The sequence below is a fragment of the Propithecus coquereli genome, unplaced genomic scaffold (genome assembly GCF_000956105.1).
Source record: "Propithecus coquereli isolate 6110/MARCELLA unplaced genomic scaffold, Pcoq_1.0 Scaffold316, whole genome shotgun sequence".
Classification (NCBI taxonomy): domain Eukaryota; kingdom Metazoa; phylum Chordata; class Mammalia; order Primates; family Indriidae; genus Propithecus; species Propithecus coquereli.
The window spans coordinates 825,739-846,355 of record NW_012148797.1 but is presented as its reverse complement, the minus strand read 5'-3'; the positions used below and the strand labels follow the sequence as shown (position 1 = coordinate 846,355).

Sequence of the window (20,617 nt, the reverse complement as noted above, 5' to 3'; positions counted from 1 at the left end):
GATACCCCTCCGAGTTGCTTTCTCAAAGCAGCCCTAGTCGCTGCGGGTTACTTTTCAAATCTCGCGGGAAGGGCCGAGAGCCAATCGCTGCGCTCGCCCTCTGACCCGGAAGCAGAGCGGGCGCGCGCTGCGGCAGCCTTCCGCGAAGATCAACTTCCCTCTGGTCGCCTCTCGGCGCTGTCTGGTTCGTATAGCGCGGGGAGCCCAAAGGGCCGCGTCGCTTTGCTCCGGGCCGCCCCACGCTCCCACCCTATCTCGGGGAATTCCTCCCTCTTCCTTTCGACCTTGGGCTCGGTGAGATGGGAACGGGGTCTCTCGGGACTCGCCTGGCCTGGGGAGAGGCTTTGGGGCTCACTGCAGTGACTTCTCTTTCCCTCCCTCCTCTGCTCTTCCAGTTTTAGAGGGGCAAGTCCTGCCTGCCTTTTACGGTGAGGTCCTGAAAATGTAGTGACACCGTGCACTGCTTTAATGAGCGGTAGGTGAGGAGCTGAGACCGAGTTTCCGAACCTCTAATCTCTTGCACTTCCCATGCCGCCTTGCCACCTGCTGGTCACCCACCCTTAGCAAGTGTCCAGTCCCAGATGCCCATTCCTAAGGTTACTAGTTTATAAGCTTGCTGAGGTGGGACTCATCTGATTCGCAGTAGATACTCACCAGGTGCTTGATGTGTTTCTGAGCCCAACTGTTTTTAAGAAAACACTTGAGTCTAGTTTAAATAAAAAAAAAAAAAAACCTCTTTAAAATCTATCATTCTCATGGGGGAATGATACTTCCAGAATGCACACTTGGCCCTGATAGGTTGAGGTTTTCTGTCTGGTTTTATGAATAGTGTCTTTATATCACAGGTTGGCACTCCTTCCTCAAGATACTATATTTTGTATCTACTTATATGGTACCACTTTTAACGCTGAATCATAACTGTCCCTCCTAGTTATGATCTCCTCCACGCCAGGAGGTTGTGTTTTTCTTTTCCAACACTGGTGCCCCGTATATAATGAAGTCTTTCAAATCCTGACACTGCTTATGAGGCAAGTTAGTTAACCTACTAAAGCCTCAAGTTCTTCATCTGTAAAATGAGGACCATATGTTGTACCTGCCTTTAGATTTGCACACATATTAGGTGTGATGATGTCAGTAAAATGCTTAACATGGCACTTCTACAGATAGTGCTCCATAAATGTTAACTGTCATTAATTTTTATGAATATATTTGCTGTTAAAGTGATTCCATCTTTAAGTACTCACTGTAGATAATATGACCAAAATTTTATCGTGTTATATTCTGCTGGTATCACTTACAAATGTGGAAAAGAGGAAAGCTGTGGAGCAAGAGTTCAACCATTAATAATTAGATTGAATTTTTTCCCTACAGTTTCTGCTTCTTGATAAGTACTTTAAATGTTTCTTTTGAAATGTCTGTGGCATTGCAATGCCACAACCTTATTTCGATGCATTTGCTGAATAACTAACACTCTATCTGTGCTGTAATCCACAGTTTCGTGACCTTGTCCAGTAGAAGGTTATTTTATTTTTACAACTGCTTGAGTTTTGACATACAAGATGAAGCAAGATGCCACAAGAAATGCTGCCTACACTGTGGATTGTGAAGATTATGTGCATGTCGTAGAATTTAATCCCTTTGAGAGTGGGGATTCAGGAAATCTGATTGCATATGGTGGCAATAATTATGTGGTGATTGGCACGTGTACATTTCAGGTTAGTCTACAACACTGCAGTGAATGACAATGAAGTTATTTCTCTGATAAGAAAACTTATATAAACCAAAGCTAAACTTTGAAAGTAAACTGAATTTGAATGTAAAGAAAAAAACAAAAACCAGAGGTAAGAAGAACCACACAGAAAGACATTCTCAATAATATATGCCGGAGATTCGTGCAGCTATTATATCAATGGTGAAAAAGGACAGTATGAGACTCCTCTTTTGCCTCATGATTAGTAGTGGAATATTCTGTTAATTGAAGGCCATGATTAACTGAACATTGCTATGTACAGGAGAAACCCCAATTAAATGAGATCCAATTAATTACAATTTTTCTACATTCTGTCTTGACACAGAAAACAAGCTAATACTGAGAGCCTAAAAAAACAATCCTTCAAGAGATTTTATAGCTTTCATGATATTCAGCTTCCCTAATATGCTCCCATACTTTTTATACATCCAGAGTTAGAGTGTATATATATATATACATATATATATAAAATTATATATATTATATATATAATTTATATATATATGTATGAAGTTTAGGATCATATTAATTGGGCAGGCAGTTCAGCATAGCCATTAAGAGCGTGAATTCTAACATCAAAATGCTTAGATATTTACTCCTCCCTGGCTTTACCTCTTACTAGCTATCTGACCTGGAGCAAGTACTTTGCCTCTCTTCTATAAAAATGAGGAAAATAATGCTTAATAGGGTTTTATGAGAATATCATGAGTTAGTATGTATAAAGTTTCTAGAAGGCATCTGGCACATTGTAATCTGCATGTATGTTTTAGTTGTCATTGTTAGGGGCAGTGACGACACTCCCAGATTTATATACCATATTTAATCATCAAAATAAAATTACTTTGTGGTAAACACCATGTTTTCTCATAGGAAAGCTAGTTCTACGTGTAAGAGACTTTGAACAATGAAAGTTCAGCCCTAGGAACTCTGGTTACTCCTTTGTTTACCAGGATATTATTAATAGAACTGTATTTCTCAATTTATAATTAGTAAATGAGGTAATCTGGCAGTCACCAATTCTGAAAAATTTATAATTATATTATTAAAGTGATATATAATTATAAACATTTCCTCTTTTACTCATGAGGCCATTCCACATTTTACATTGTTTTGACATAAAAATGCAGTTTAGCATTTTACAGCACAATAAATGTATAAAGTCATACAAAATTGAGATGTATTCATATTTATCCTAAGAGGGAGTATAAATTAAAAGTTTTAGTTTGTTGGTGTCTCAGTAGAAGATGAGAACTCCTAGGCTATCCCGCATTGTCTCTGAGTAGAGGTAGGAATTTCTAGCTTTTAGGCTAAATATGGCCCTCAGCCTGACTTCGGCTGTACTTCCACATTAGGACCATTAAAAGTCATATTAGATTAAGACAGTGTAACATACTCTTGAAAAGACAGAAGAAACCATTTCTCTATGCAGGCCATCAGCCTATAAAAGAATAAAACAGCCCCCTACAAGTGAAACTAACTTTGTACTTCATTACTTTTAAAATTAATAGTCGTGAATATAAAATTGCATTCAAAAACACTGAAAAAATATATTTATTTCTAGTTTATGATCAATTAAGAAATGTTGAGGGAGAAAGTCAAGAAGGGAGAACAAATTAGGAAAAGAGAAAGGCAAAGACGACAGGTGGTAGAGAAAATGGAAGACAGAAGGAAAATGACAAAATGAGAAAAAACTAGTAAAAACATTTGTATTTCCGTTATGATTTATGGTCACATGTATCATCTCAGTTGATTCTCAGACCTACGAGATTGGCAGTGTAGGTCTTATTCCCAAATTACCTAAGGAAATTAGTATTTATTATATATTCACAAGTAGTGACTATAAATCATTCTGTGCCAGGTGTTGGAAATATAGTTAAGACTGTTTCTGAATAAATTATTGCTTTCCTTTGAAGTTATTATTTAGGTAAATACTATTAAACATTATTCATATTCTCATACTAGAACCTTCAAGTTGCATAGCACCTAATTTCATGCCTCTAGTCTTCAGAGAAAACTAAGTAAAGGTGAATTAAATTGAAAGATTTCCACATTCATGTCCGAAAAGCAATCCTTATTTTAAGACCATTAAGAAAACACTGCAGATATAGCGAATTTGAATTTCAATAGCATTTTTCAGACTCTCATGCTTTCCTTTTGAATACGATGGAAATATGAACTGAATGATAATACTATTAATTGCGTCATGTATTTGTGAAATATTCATGAAGTGCATACCAGATGCCAGGAAGTTTAAAAAGCGAGGACCCTGCCCTCAAGGAAATATTTAAATGTAAAGCAGTGCAATAAGAAAACTGCTATAAAAGCCCTATGTTTAAAAAGCACAGGAGTGTGAACATTTGTAAGTCTACTCAGAGTCTTTATTAAATGAATTGAGGCCTCTGGTGGAACTTGGATGAGAACGTTGATTTAGGCAAGCACATTTGATTTATGTGGAACATGAAATTGAGAAGGATACCTTAGCACTTGGCAAACTTCACTTAACAAGTATTTATTGAGCACTTTTTATATGCCAGACTGTGTTCGGAAACAAACATTGTTTAATAGATTGGATTAATGGGCCAAGTTGAACAAGCTAAAATTTAATAAAGATAAAGTCTTAAAATGATAGACTGCTAGAGCTAGAAGGGAGAACTGTGACTTAAGGGATTTTAGTCACCTGAACATGCACCATGAGTCAGTGCAATGATTAAACTGCCAAAGGGAGCTAATTCAATGCTGCCAAATGGAAATATAATGTGAGCCACAAATAAAACATGTTGTAGTAGCCACCTTACAAAAAGTAAAAAACAGGTGAAATTAATTTTAATATCAGTTTTTTTTACCCAGTATATCCAAAATATTTTACATGCAGTCAATATAAATCATTGAGAAATTTTATATTCTTTTCATAATAAGTCTTTGAAATCTGGTATGTATTTTATGCTTTATAAAATATATACACATCAGATTGAACTAACCACATTTCAAGTGCTTAATGAAAGCCCTGTGTATCTAGTGGCTACTATATTAGCACAGTTCTCTCTGTATCTTCCTCTGTAAATTGCCAATCTTTATAATAATAATAATAATCTTTAGTTCTTAGCAGTATATTATAATTTATAGGAAATAATGTGTTTGAAGACAAAATTCAGAGTAGTATTGAAATGTTTAAAACTGTCAGAACGGTAAATGGATTTTATGTTGTCACCTCTATTTGATTAGAGTTGTTGCTTATAGTGCTTTAAGACTGATGCTAAATCTGCTTCTTAGAGTATGTTCACCTAGGGGAGCTCAGCTATGGCCAGATATTTGCCATCACTAAATAGACTCACTATGTATGGTTTCAGAGGTGGAACTTGGAGCAATGAGTGGACTTTACATGGAAACAGATTGTGGCTTAATGTTAAGGAAAACTCTTCTAATAATTACAGCTAGCCTCCACTGAATAAGCTCCCTGAAGAAGTAGCTATTCCCTCTCACCAGAAGTGTTCACAGACGGGTTACGTAAACTCTTTTCCAGATGTTCTACTAGAGATTCAAGCATTAGATGAAAACACTGAAATAGATAAACTTCAGTCTTTTCTAACTGAAATTCTGTGTTTGGACGTAAAATGGGTGTGGTGGGAGGACCTACCAGTTTCAAACCCTTAGAATAGCGCTTCCATCAACTTGGCTTTGCCCCAACCTCAAATATACCGAAGCCTTGTATAATCATTGTATTATAGCAAGTTTTCCAAAGTGCCTTAATTTCCTGACTATACAATACTGCCTACACCCCAAACTAAATCCGAAATAACATTCATCTCTGCCTGTGTACCACACGCACACCCTGGCCTTTTAGTTGGCTCAATGGTGGACAGTGCTGCCAGGAAAAAAGGTTTCACTGGTAATACAAAAAGCTCATGCTTATACAGTCCCTGGGATTTCTTTATCCTCTTGACCACCCAATAATTCTATATATAATTTGGTAACAAATGATAGGACCTAATTGTCAACAATATTGTTACAGTAGCAAAATAGTGTGTATATTCATGTAAAGCTTCATTTTTAGAGGATTGATTTGTCAAGTGTGGAAAAATAGATGTAACCCAAACTATGAAGTCAGCTATGATTAGGCTCCTAAACTTATTTTAAAATTGCTTAAAGGCTGCTGCCTTGGCATATCTGGCTGTTAGCTCTACAGTTATAATACACACAATTTATGAAGTGATACAATTTGATAGTATTTTTCTTTCCTTCTTCCATTTATGGAAAAAGTTTTTGCTCTTAATGCTAAGTTCACCTGAAATTTAAAGTTATTTTCAAAGGGTATCTGAATTATGTAGAGAAAGACATGTATAGCATATCTGTGAAATGACTTTACTAGGATCCTAAAGGCTATCCTGGAAAAATCAACATATCCACTTGGATTCCATTAAAGTATACATTATAAAACTTTGCATTTAGATTCAGGGTGAATGGAATCCTTAGAACAGGCATTCAGGTAATTCCTATCAATTTAGACGTATGTATTCCATCAAATATCAAGTTTTACCTGCTCTGTATTTTTTTCCCTGATGATATTTTATAATCCCATAAGCTTTTATAAAAGGTAGCTATAGTTACTTAATACAGAAGATTCCTTGGACAAATCTATCATGAAAAATTTTGCTTTAGTCTCTAGACCCAGTTCAGATATCTATTTAAATAACAGAACAATGATTTACTTATTTTTATAATTGCAATATTTTATGCTTATAATACATATTATCTGTGGTATTTTTAGTATTTATATACCACAGCTTACTTATCTGTTCTTGTATTGTTGGCTATTTGAGTTATTTTTAGTTTTTTAACTATTGAAAACATTGCCAATATGCATATTCTTATGTTTTCTGTTTGTATTTTTGTACTCCCTCCTTTCATTTTCTTCCTCCGTGTTAGTTTGGAAGCTTTATATGCTATTTCCCTTTTTTTAATGGTCACCAAAGACATTTGAACATGCATGCTTAGACAAAGTCAAAATTAATATTTTTGCCTTCTTCATGAAGAGTAGAATCTTAAATATTTGAACTTTTGTCTTTCCTCTAGACTTACTATTGTCCAAGATTTTAATTCTCTTTCTTTTCATTTTAACCCCCACTTAGATAGTTTTGTTTTATGTGACTAATATTTGTTTACATTTACCCACCTGTTTGCTTTTGATCTTTTTAACTCACTGTTTCTTAAACCTCAAGCCTCCATTTTCTTCACCCAAAAGCCCATCATTTACTATAGGAGTTGCCAAAGTTTTTTAAAGGGCCAGATAGTAAATATTTTAGGCTTTGCCAAGCACTTAAGGTCTCTTGCATATTATTCTTTGTTTTTTGTTGTTGTTTTGTTTTGTTTTTTTACAACTCCTTAAAAATGTAAAAATGATTCTTAGCTTGTGGACTATACAAAACCAGGCCATGGGCCAGATTGGGCCTCTGAGCCATGTTTTGCCAAGTATTACGGAGATGCTAACTCTTGTTTTTTTGTGTTTTTCTAAAGATATTTTTAATATACCCTCACTGTTGAAAATCAGTTTTGTGTGTCTGCAAGTCCACAGTTTTTTCTGTCAGCATTTTGAAAATATTATTCTACTGTCTTCCTGCTTTCGCTGGTTCTTCTGAGAAGTGAATTGTTGGACTAATTATTACCCTTGTGTAAGAAATCTTTTTTATACAAGACTAGTCTTTTCTGGCTGCAGTTGCTAAGATTTCTCTCTTTATGTGTGTGTGTGTGTTTGTTGTCTGTGTGTTTTCTGAAGTTTCACTACATAATATCTAGGTATAGATTTCTTTTGATTTAAGCTGCCTGTGATTTATTGTCCTTTCTAAATATGGCTGTTGATGCATGTCATCAGGTATGGAGAACCCTTTGCCATTATCTCTTCAAATACTGCCTCTTCCCCCATTCCCTCTATTCTCTCCTGATACAACCCAGATAAGATAGATGGTGGAACTTCTCAGTGAATTATACGTCTCTTAACCTCTCTTTTTTTCTTCTCTTTACTGCATTCTGAGTAATTTTTTCAAATCTGTCTTCCAGCTGCATCTAAGCATTGATTTTTTATTTCAGTTGTGGTATCTTCATCTCTAAAAGTTTTGTTTGTTTGTTTGTTCATGAGACAGGGTCTTGCTCTGCCACCTGGGCTAGAGTGCAGTATAGTGGTATCATTATAGCTCACTGCAGCCTCAGACTCCTGGCTCAAGCAATCCTCCTGCCTCAGCCTCCAGAGTAGCTGAGACTACAGGAGTGCACCACCATGCCCAGCTAATTTTTCTATTTTTTGTGGAGTCAGGGCCTCATTCTTGCTCAGGCTGGTCTCAAACTCCTGGCCTCAAGCAATCCTCCTGCCTCCGCCTCCCAGAGTGCCAGGATTATAAGCATGAACCACGAGACCCAGCCTCCTTTTTGATTATTAACTGACAAATAATAATTGTATGTATTTATGGGATACAGTGTGATATTTTGATGCATGTATACAATGTGGAATGGTTAAATCAAGCAAATTAACATGCCTATCACCTCACTTATCAATTTTGTGGTGAAACATTTGAAATTTACTCTTAGTAATTTTGAAATATAAATTATTGTTAACTGTAGTCACCATAGTTGTACAATAGATCTCAAAAACTTATTCTTCCTGTCTCACTGAAACTTTCTACCCTTTGATCAACGTCTCCCCTTTCCCCATCCTCCCCTCCCTCCTGCTGTAGCCACCATTCTAATCTATGCTTTTATGCATTCTGTGGGAACTTTTGGAAGCCTAGGTAGAGATATTATAGCTCATCCAGGGATACTTTGCCTTTTTCTTTTTCAGGTGCTTGAGGCCACTACCAACATAAGATCACTTTGAAATAAGTTCTTTGTCATTTTCTAGACCACATTGTTAATGTGAATTCAAGCCCCAAACTCATGCTAGGGCCAGCTAATGGTTGAGATTTCTCACAAGTTTCTTTTTCTCTTTCTTGGCCATTACCCATGGTAGATATTTTGCATGGCAGGGTTTTTTATTTTTGTTTTTTCCTATTTCCCACTTAAGGGCCCTGGATCTATACAGAGATCTCTCTCTGGACTCCTTCCTTGTATAGGTATAAGCTTTGTCTCCTGTCCCTTGTAAACTGGAACTTTAAGTCACTGGATGTGGGCAAATGCCCTTACAACAGCTGCATGCCTTATACTCACTTATTTCTCTGGATTTTCATTTTTCTAATATGTTTGTATTGAGAGAGCTTTTTGGGTTATTGTCCCCATTGTCAGAGATAGATGGCTTGACTTTTAAAATTCATTTTTTTCCTCACCTTCCTGTGAAACTGAAATCATTTTAGTAGGACTGAACCAGGTAAATAAGCTGACTTTATTAAGCATTATACCCAGAATCAAATGTCCAAGACTAAATTAACCAGATTATTTTTTACGTATTCACTATTCATAGACTGTAATAGTGCAGATGAATTATTTGTAGCATCTTACACATATATATTAATAGTACCACATATAATACTACTTGAAAACCATTGACACTGTTATAATTAATAACTTAGAGGCATCATAAGGTCCCAAAGTATCTTCCACATAATCAAAATTTTATGTTCAGTGTATTTATTTGTGTTTTCAGCTGATAATCCATGTATGGTAGTTCATTTACCTGGACTATTCTGATTCTTAGAGCATTTTTATTCTATCTCTTATGAAATGTCTTCTAAAATAAAGTATAATATGTTTATCATTTGGTTTTAGTTTTCTTAGAGTTATTTCATGAGGCTTAGACGTCTTCATATTTTTCTTTATTCAATGAACTAATTAAATGTCAACTTATATAATTTATTTTTGAACTTTTCAAAAGCATGTACATGACCTCTTGGTAAATTCTTCATTGTAGTGAAATATAGAGTATTGTATTGTTTGTTCTCATAGCTTATTGAAACATTTACTGTATCTGCTTAGGAGGAAGAAGCAGACATTGAAGGACTTCATTATAAAACACTACGAACATTTCACCATGGAGTCAGGGTTGATGGCATAGCTTGGAGTCCAGAGACTAGACTTGATTCGTTGCCTCCGGTAATCAAGTAAGTATAAAAGAATCAAATGCAGTATTTATTAATGTACATTGATTGTGTTAAATGATCTGAAGTTTTTGACAATAGGGACTTTTTGCTCCCATTTTCATGTTCCACAACCCCAGATATTAGATATTTTGACATTTGCAATTGAGGCTTATCATCTTGAATTTGTGGTTTAAATATGCAACCATGACAGTGATGCCATGACCGTGTGTTTGTGCCAAACTACAAAGCTCTTTACCTGAGATTCATCTGAATCAAAGTCTTTACAGGTTCTTTACTGCATTTACCACTTTGTGGAAAGTATAGCTCTGTTAAAATAACTAAATACGGTTGAGACATTAATGAGCCTCCCTGTCCCATACATAGGCCAAGATTACATTTTCATGTCTAACAGTACATAAATGTGTAGTTCCAGTCCTTGGGCTTCAGTTTTTATGAAGGCATTTAAAAAGATTGATGACATTTTGAAAAATATTATTTCTGTTTTCTTTTTTATGTGCTTTAATTATTCTTGCAAGCAAAAAATCCTAATAATACCTGCTGAGGTCTTCATTAGAAGGGCAAGAATGTGTCAGGTTATTTAAAGTATGATTACGCAACACTAATCTGGCTTCGTACAAATGTCAAATCTAAAAGATATATCTTCTTTTAGTAAACAGTACTTAGCAACCATAAATTGGCTATTATTTAGCCAACTTAATTTTTTTTTTTTTTTTTTTTTTTTTTTTTGACAGAGTCTCACTCTGTTGCCCTGGCTAGAGTGAGTGCCATGGCGTTAGCCTAGCTCACAGCAGCCTCAAACTCCCGGGCTCAAGTGATCCTACTGCCTCAGCCTCCCGAGTAGCTGGGACAACAGGCATGCGCCACCGTGCCCGGCTAATTATTTTTTCTATATATTTTTAGTTGTCCGATTAATTTCTTTCTATTTTTAGTAGAGACGGGGTCTCGCTCTTGCTCAGGCTGGTCTCGAACTCCTAAGCTCAAACAATCCGCCCGCCTCGGCCTCCCAGAGTGCTAGGATTACAGGCGTGAGCCACCGCGCCCGGCCGCCAACTTAATTTTTTTAATTAATAAATAATTTAGGTACAGTGAAATTCTCAGCTCTGAAGGGTATAGTTTTATGAGTTTTGACAAATGCATACACTTGTATAACCCACACCCTATTAATGCACAGTGTTTCTGTCACCTCAGAAAGTTTCTTCATATTCCTTCTCATTTAATCCCTGTACCCCACTCCCTGCTGAAGCAGCCAGTGATCTGATTTTTATTACCAGAAGTTAGTTTTGCCTATTCTAGAACTTCATATAAATGGGATCATACAAAATCTGTTTTTTGTGTCTGGCTTTATGGTTTTGAGATTTATCTATGTTGTCGTATTTCTTTTTATTTTTGAGTGATATTTCATTACCTGTGTATTACATCCATTCTCCATTAAGTAGATACCAAGACAGTTTCCAGTTTTTAGCTACTATGACTAAAACTGCTATGAGCATCACTGTGTACAGCTTTTGGTGGATATATGGTTTCATTTCTCTTAGGAATAGAATCGCTGAGTCACAGGGTAGATACATGTTTAACATTTTAAAAAAGTGCCAGTTTCTAAAGTGGCTCTACCATTTTGTGTTCCCACTAATAATCGAAGAGTGGTCTTCCTATTCCCCAACATTTATTATTATCAATCTTTTTGATTTTAGCTATTTTAGTTGATAACACAATGACATTTCCCTCTAAACTAATAATGTTGAGCACTTTTTTGTATATTTGTTTCCTCTGAAAGAAGTCTTTACCTACAACAAGGTTGTGAAGCTACTCTGTTTTTATCTTAGACGTATTTACAGGTTTTTAGCTAACTTAATTTTGAATCATCTGCATGACAACTCTTCTCAACATACATGTGTCATTGCCAACAAACTGGTGTGCTTTTCATTTCCATTTATGTTAAAAGAAAGTGTTCACAGTATCTGGCCCTAAACAAGAGCAAGTCTCTTTGCATTCATTCTTTAGCAGATTTTGAAAGCTGTGGAAATGGTCTTCTTCTCCAGTTTTGAGTTAACTTTTGTGATGCTTACTTTAACCTAAATATTCTGCTGCTGTATTCTTTACCCTCCTTATTGCTTGGTGCTTGTTTTCCTGTCCTCCTTTTAATGGATTTTTTATGTTTCATCATTTTTGGTTGTTTTCTGTTTGTTTTTTTACCTTGCTTTTTGGTAAACTGCCTCAAATCCTTTCTGGAACTATACAAATATAAATTCAGAAGATGTTAACCAGCCATTAATTTTAAAGAATATGTTTAGAGCAAACTGACTACATAATTTATTTTTTTCAAATAAATTATATATTTGTATTATAAAAATCATAATATTTAATATATAAAATTTAGAAAATAAAAAGGATAAGAATGCCATCTGTATACCCAAAACCCTTTCCACTTTTTTAATTCATAATTGTACCAATTGTGATAAAACTATATATGTAATTTTCTATACTTCTTTTTTTTTACTTTACATTTTTTATAGTATTCTAAAATAAAAAGTAATTTTTCATGACTACGTAGTGGTCTGTCAAGATGACTAAGGTATAACTTAGGATCTCTCTTACAATCATAAACTTTTACCCTACATTTAGAAAGAAATCCCTACTGATGGTTTATCATTAGCATGTAGCTGCCTTAAGTTCTGTTCTCTCCCTGCCTTCCTACTCTTTCCATCCCAACTTTTCTTTTAGAGGCTAGAGAATACATTCATTCCTCTGAGGTTTTCTGGTTTAATTAAAGGTTGACTTAAATACCCCTAAAGCATCAAGGAGTCAAAGAAAATAGGACAACACAAGACTGGCCATAGAGTTTTGTGTGTTTGATTTTCTTTTTATTTTAATCCTAGATTAAATTATTTCATTAATTTTCTTATTAAGTATTCTTTGATCACTAACTCCTCTGTTTGCTGACATTTTTACTGAACTTAGCCTTTTTCTGCTAGTAATATCTCTTTACAAACCCTTTTGCTTGAGATATTTCTTTTAAAAATATTGCAAAATAGCCCGTATCTTTTTTAGAGATGACATTTTGAACAGATATGTATGATTTATTATATAGCTTTGAGGAAATCTGTAGGAAGCCCTCAACATTAGTGTTGTTATTGTAGCAAATTTTTTCTAAAGTTTCTTATAAGTGGAGAAATAATGAATACCCCAAAAAACAATGGGACAAATACAAAGGAGGAGAATAAGGTAGAATAAGCTTTGTTTTTTTTAGTTTTTCTTATGCTTTATTTGCATGTGTAACATAGCATACATGCCCAAAAGTGCATAGAGTATATGTGTGCATTTTAACATGGTTTTAGAACAAGCACCCTTGTAATCATCACACAGGTCAAGATATAGAACATTGCCAACACTTGAGGTCCCCTGTGTGCCTCTCCCTAATTAACCTTCTTTCTTCGCCTTAAAGGTTTTCATTCTCATAATTATTCTGATAATCATTTCCTTGACTTTCTTTGTAGTTGTATTAGCTATTTATGCATCCCTGAGCAATATAGTTTAGTTTTGCCTACTTAGGAACTTTTTATGAATAGAATAATGCCATATATGTTCCTTTTTTGTCCTGCTTTGTTCGCTTCACATTATGTATATGAGATTCATCCTTGTTTCTACTTGTAGATCTAGTTAATCATTTCTGTTACTGTGTAGTATTTCATTGCACATATATCGTACATTTTCCATTCATTGTTTACAGTTTGGGGTTGATATGGGTAATACTGCTTTGAACATTCCTGTACATCTGTCCTAGTGTACACGTGTGCACATTTCTTTAAATATATACTCAGGAATTGATAATGCCAAACCGTTTTCCAAAGTGGTTATGACCTTAACATACCCAAAACATACTTATTCCATAACATACCAAAAACATACAGGTTCTATAATAGCTGACACATATTTCTTTAATCTTTCTTAGACCTTCTCTTTCCTTTCCCCCCTTCTTTTCTTGTCTCTTCTAGCTGCAAAACAAATATGAAGAAGGGATAGGGCCATGGACTGACAAGACAGTACCAAAAGGAAGTTGACTAGCCTAGACTGGGGATATTGGACTGAATTGGACAAGGCCTTGATATCAGAACTTGGGGTTTAGCAACCTGTGATACCATGTGTGTGCCAAGGCAGCACAGGAGATTTTTTTTTTTTTTTTTTTTTTTTTTATTTTTGATGAAACATGTTAGTTGCCATCAGGACCGTAAAGTGGACCTGGTAGGGTTTTGGCCCTCCCCTTTTTTTGGCCTGACCTATAATTTCCCAAATCAAAGTTCCTGTTTTCATAATTCATTGTTAATTAAATATGAGTAAATGAAAGTAAAGATAGTAATGTACATTTGCATTTTATTTTTTTCTTTTTCTGTACATTTTACTGTAAGAAGTAAAAATTTGCATTTTATAATGGGATTAATGGAGTACTTTCATTTATGAACTGAAAGGGCATTAGAAGTGAACTAATCCATTCCCTTTCACTTTATAGAAGAAACTGAGACCTAGAGCAGTCAAATGCCATCTTCAAGTTGCATAGATAGGAAGAGGTAGAGGTAAGACTAGGCTGAACTAGTTAATCAAATGAAAGTCTACTTGGTAAAATATGGCAGATTTTTAGGGGATAATTTGATACTCAACATTTATTAAGCTATTTAATGAAATATTCATGTATTCATATACGAAGTAGAATGGTATATTAGTTTCCTAGGGCTGTAATACAAGTTACCATAAATGTGGTGACTTAATACAACAGAAATTTATTCTCACAGTTCTGGAGGGCAAAAGTTTGAAATCATGGTTATCAGCTGGATTGGTTTCTTCCTGAGGCTCTGAGGGAGAATCCATTCCATGCCTTTCTTTTAGATTCTAATGATAGTTGGGAATCCTTGATGTTCTTTGCCTTGTCGATGCTTCACTTCAGTCTCTGCCTCTGTCTTCACATCTCCTTCTCCTCTGTTTCTCCTTTTTTGTGTCTTATATAGACATTCATCATTAAATTTAGGGCCCACTATAAATCCAGGATGATCATCTCAGGATCCTTAATTCAGTCACGTTTGAAAACCATTTTCAACTGAGATCATATTCATAGGTACCAGGAGTTAGGACTTAGACATGTCTCTTTGAGGCCGCTATTCAACCTACTACAGATGATACGGCATTCTTATGCACTGTGTAAATACTTAGAAATGCACAATAAACTATGCACTAATGTAATGCATAATATACCTTTCATATGAACGCTTTAAGAATCTCCCTAGACAACCGAGGAGGCAAAAGATTTACAAGCTGAGAACTACAAAACGTTACAGAAAGAAGTTAAGGAAGACACAAATAAATGGAAAGAAATCCTGTGTTCATGGATTAGAAGACTTAATATTATTAATAAAATGTCCATACTACCCAAAGCAATCTATAGATTCAAGGCAATCCCTATGAATCTCAGTGGCATTTTTTCAGAAATAGAAAAAAATTCCTAAAATTTATATAACATCTCAAAGAATGCCAAATAGCTAAAACAATCTTGAGGAGAAAGCTGGAGTCTTCATACTTCTTTATGTCAAAACATATTGCAATGCTAAAATAATGAAAACAGTATGGTACTGGCATAAAGACAGACATATAGACCAATGTAACAGCACAGAGAACCCAGAAATAAACCTTCATATACACGGTCAAATGATCTTTGACAAAGGTACCAAGGCTACACAATGGGGAAAGGATAATCACTTCAACAAATGAGGTTGAGAAAACTGAATATCTACATGCAAAAGAATAAAATTGTAACTTTCACCATATACGAAAATTAACTCAATAGAACCTAAACATAAGACCGAAAACTATAAAACTCCTAAAAGAAAACATCTGGGAAGAGCCTCATGACATTCCATTTGGCAATGATTTCTTAGATAATGACAACGAAAGCAAAGATAGACAAATGAGAATACATCAAACTTTAAACCTAGCGCACAGCAAAAGAAATCAACAGAGTCAAAAGGCAACCTACAGAATGGGAGAAATTCATTTGCAAACCATATGGCTGATAAGGGGTTAATATCCAGAATATATGAAGAACTCCTACAACTAACAGCAAACAATAAACAACCCAATTAAAAAATGATCAAAGGACTTTAATAACTGTTTCCACCAAGATATATAATTGGTCAATAGGCATATGAAAAGATGCTCAACATCACTAATCATTCAAGAAATGCAAATTAAAACCACAATGAGATATCACCTTATGCCCATTAGGATGGCCACTATCAAAAAAGCAACAAATAACAGGTGTTGGCCAGGATGTGGAGAAATTGGAACCCTTGTGTACTGTTGGGCATGTAAAATGGTACAGCTGCTATAGGAAAACACTATGAAGGTTCCTCAGAAAATTAAAAGTAGCATTACCTAATTGCTCTGGCTAGAACTTCAGTACTATATTGAATATAAGTGGCAAGAATGAGCATCCTTGTCTTGTTCCTGATCTTAGAGGAAAGGCTATCCACCATTGAGTGTGATGTTAGCTGTGCGTTTCTCAACATAGTATTAGAAGTCCTACTCAGAGCAATTGGATATGAAAAAGAAATAAAAGGTATACAATTAGGAAAGGAAGTGAAATTGTCTCTGTTTCCTGATGATTTGATCTTGTACAAAAAACCCTAAAAACTCCACCTAAAAAAGTGTTAGAACTGATCAATGAATTCAGTAAAGTTGCAGGATAAAATCAACATACAAAAATCAGTTGCCTTTCTGATACACTAACAATGAATGAATTGAAAAAAAAATTGAGATAATTCCCATATACAATAGCATAAAAATGCTTAGGAATAAATTTAACCAAGGGGTGAAAGATCTGTACGCAGAAAACTATGAAACATTAATGAAAGGAATTGAAGTTGACACAAATAAATGGGAAGATATATTCTGTGTTCACGGATCAGATGAATTAATGCTGTTAAAATATCTACCCAAAGTAATCTACAGGTTCAGTGAAGTGCCTATCAGAATTTCAATGTCATTCTTCACAGAAATAGAAAAAAATAAATCTAAAAGTTGTATGGAACCACAAAAGACCCTTAGTAGCCGAAGCAATTTTGAGTAAAAAAAACAAAGCTAGAGGTATCACAGTAGCTGACTTAAAAATATATTACAAAACTACAGTAATCAAGACAGCATGGTGCTGACCTAAAAACAAACACATCAACCAGTAGAATAGGATGGAGATCCCAGAAATAAATCCACACATTTATGGTCAATTTATTTTCAACATAGGTGCCAAGAACGCAAAATGGGGAAAGGACAATCTCTTTGATAAATGGTGTTGGGAAACTAGATATCCACATGGAAAAGAATGAAATTAGACCATTATCTTACCCCACATACAGAATCAACTGAAAAATGGATTAAAGACAGACATAAGACCTGAAACTGTAAAACAGCTAACAGAAAACAGAGAAAAATTTCCACAGCATTGGTCTGGGCAGTGGTTTTTTGGATATGACCCTAAAAGTACAGAGAACAAAAGCAAAATAGACAAGTGGGATTGTACCAAACTAAAAAGCTTCTGCATAGCAAAGGAAACAATTAACAAGGTGAAGAGACAACCCACAGATTGGGAGAAAATATTTGAAAATCGTACATCTGGTAAGGGGCTTTTACCTATATATCAATATCCGTATCTCTATATATGGGACTCAAACTACTCAATAACAAGAAAACAACCCTATTTAAAAATAGGCAAAGAACCTGAATAGACATCTCAAAAAAAAAAAAAAAAAACTCATGTAAATAGCTAACAGATATATGAAAAAAATGCTAAACATCACTAATTATGAGAGAAATACAAATTAAAACCCCAATGAGATATCACCTCATGCCTGTTAGAATGGCTGTTATCATAAAGATGAAAAATAAGCATTAGGATGGGGAGAAAAAGGAACCCTTGTACACTGTTGGTGGGAATGTAAATTATAAATTAGTATGGCCATTTTGGTAAACAGTATGGAAGCTCCTTAGAAACTCAAAATAGAACTGCTATATGATCCAGTGATCCTACTCTGGGTATATATCCAAAGGAATTGAGATCAGTATATGGAAGAGACATGTGTAGTCCCATGTTCACTACTGCATTACGCACAATAGCCAAGTACGGAATCAACTGAAGTGACCATCAACAGATAAGTGGATAAAGAAACTATGGTATATACGTACAATGGGATATTACTCAACCTTAAAATGAAAGAAGTCCTGTTATATGCTACAACATTGATGAACCTTAAGGACTTCATTTTAAGTGAAATAAGTCAGTAACAAAAAGATAAATACTGCTTGATTTCACTTACATGATGTATCTAAAGCAGAAATTAGAATGGTAGTTTCCAGAGACTGGGAGGAGTGTAAAGAGGGGAGTCCTTGGTCAACGGATATACAGTTTCAGTTTTGCAAGATGAAAAAGTTCTAGAGATATGTTTCACAACAGTGTGCGTATAGTTAATACTGCTAAACTCTACACTTAAAAATGACTAACATGGTTGATTTTGTTAATGTGTTTTTGACCACAATAAAAAAATAAGTTAACGTGGCAATTACCAAAAAGAAGAAAAAAAAATCCTGAATATATTTTTTAAAGAAAGAATTTCTATAGGAAATTTCCATTATTAAAATTTGTTTCCATTTCTAAAACATACAATGAAATTATTAAAAACTACTAATCTGTCTCTAAATTACTCAGTGTTATATCCACAAAATGTAGATATTTCCGAAGACCCCCGCCCTTCTCTCTCTCTCTCTCTCTCTCTCTCTCTCTCTCTCTCTGTCTCACACACACACAGACACAAATACATACCTCTCCCTTCTGTGCTGTGTGTCTTCCCCTCTGAACCCAAGGAAAGACAGAATATAGGAAAATTTGAACTCTGGTTATGAATAGTTCAAAACAGCATAGTCCCAATTGTGAGGGGGAGAAGAACTACTTTATTTCACTACCACTTTTACTTTCACCTCTGAGAAAACCTTGGACAAATAGGAGTTCCCTGGTGGCCTTGATCTGTTTCCTTTCATGGCTCTTGACAAATCACTGGAAGGGAGGTGTGGTAGCAGAGATTAACCAATACTTTAGAGTCTATTGATTAACAGCCTTGCTTTTAGGGAGGTCCTTAAATTTATTAGTTGAGAAAAAACGGTCAACTTTAGTCAGAGCTAAAGAAAAAATTTAGATTTGTAGAATGCTATTCTTACCAAAGAAGAATTGAAATAAACTTTGTTTTTCAATACATAAGTATAATTTCTATTGCTTCCTTAGCCGTTTTCTAACATGCTGAGAATCTGGAAAATTTAGGATTAAAGGTGAGCTAGTTAAAAATAGTTGTTTGGTGTTTAGATTTTTTTTTTTAATTTAACATCTATTGATGAACTACTGTAGAAACATGTCTTAAATGTTTAGGATTAGGACAAGTGATAGTCCAGATTTTAGTAGGTATAAATATACCAACTTTTATAGCTATAAAAAATATCTTATTTCATCTAATTTAATTTATTTGGAGGAATAGAAAAAGAGGATTGTGGGTAACTGAAGAAAGCAAAGACTAATGTAGATAAGTAACAATATTTTTAATATCTCATGTTGACCTGGCTAAAATAAAGGTACTTTTAAAAATCTATCCTTTTAGGCCGGGCGCGGTGGCTCACGCCTGTAATCCTAGCACTCTGGGAGGCCGAGGCGGGTGGATTGTTTGAGCTCAGGAGTTCAAAACCAGCCTGAGCAAGAGCGAGACCCCGTCTCTACTAAAAATAGAAAGAAATTAATCGGACAACTAAAAATATATAGAAAAAATTAGCCGGGCATGGTGGTGCATGCCTGTAGTCCCAGCTACTTGGGAGGCTGAGGCAGAAGGATTGCTTGAGCCCAGGAGTTTGAGGTTGCAGTGAGCTAGGATGACGCCACGGCACTCTAGCCCGGGCAACACAGTGAGACTCCGTCTCAAAAAAAAAAAAAAAAAAAATCTATCCTTGTATACTTTTAAGAAAACATTTAAAATTAAATTCATGTGCTGATTTAGTATAAAATTCTACACTTTTATTATTGAAGAGACAAATCCAGAATATACTAACATTTTGCGTGTTCTCACAATAAAATATTTGATATGCCTCCTACTTTGAGTAATGGCTATTTAATATTCTTTATGATAGAGTCACAACATTCTCCTTTCACCCTCCAAAAAAAGCATGATTATGAGTCATGATAAAAGCTTTGGTGATTTGGAGGAACAGAAGGGGGCGCAGGGAGAAGTTTCAGTTACAGAGGCTAAAAATGGGCTTGTTTTTGGTTTTTTTCCTTCCAGATTTTGTACTTCAGCTGCTGATTTGAAAATTAGATTATTTACTTCAGATCTTCAAGATAAAAATGAATATAAGGTATATTGACAAGTATAATTTATAAATCTTTAGAGTTTATTTTAAAACATGTAGTTATTATTTTTTGCTTTTTTAATTGAATTTTTCCTGATTTAAAATGACTTTTTATGGTCATCATTAAAATAATGTAATTTAGGATCTCATTTATTCTATTATAGGCTATAGTAATTAGGTTCTTAGTAATGACTACAGATTATAAATCTGATACCACTTACTAAATTAAAATGTTAAGTACGAACAGCAAATAAGAGAGAATAGAAATTCACAGTTGGATATAATAGGAGTATAATAGACATGAACGCACATGGAGTAGTCGAAATTCAAGAGAAAAAAGATCAGTACAGCATAGCACAGGCAGAATTACAAA

The 20,617-nt window shown here is 34.8% G+C and overlaps 1 protein-coding gene across 1 annotated transcript in view; it reads left to right on the top strand.

Moving 5' to 3' along the window:
- Positions 1-217: 217 nt before the first annotated feature.
- NUP37 (nucleoporin 37kDa) overlaps positions 218-20,617 on the top strand; it is a 47,185-nt gene continuing 26,785 nt past the window's right edge. The window contains exons 1-4 of the mRNA XM_012650270.1: positions 218-294; positions 1,495-1,715; positions 9,704-9,828; positions 20,178-20,250. Of these exons, the coding sequence (XP_012505724.1) occupies positions 1,560-1,715; positions 9,704-9,828; positions 20,178-20,250 (354 nt within the window). The 5' untranslated portion in view covers positions 218-294; positions 1,495-1,559. The remainder of the gene's footprint in view (positions 295-1,494; positions 1,716-9,703; positions 9,829-20,177; positions 20,251-20,617) is intronic.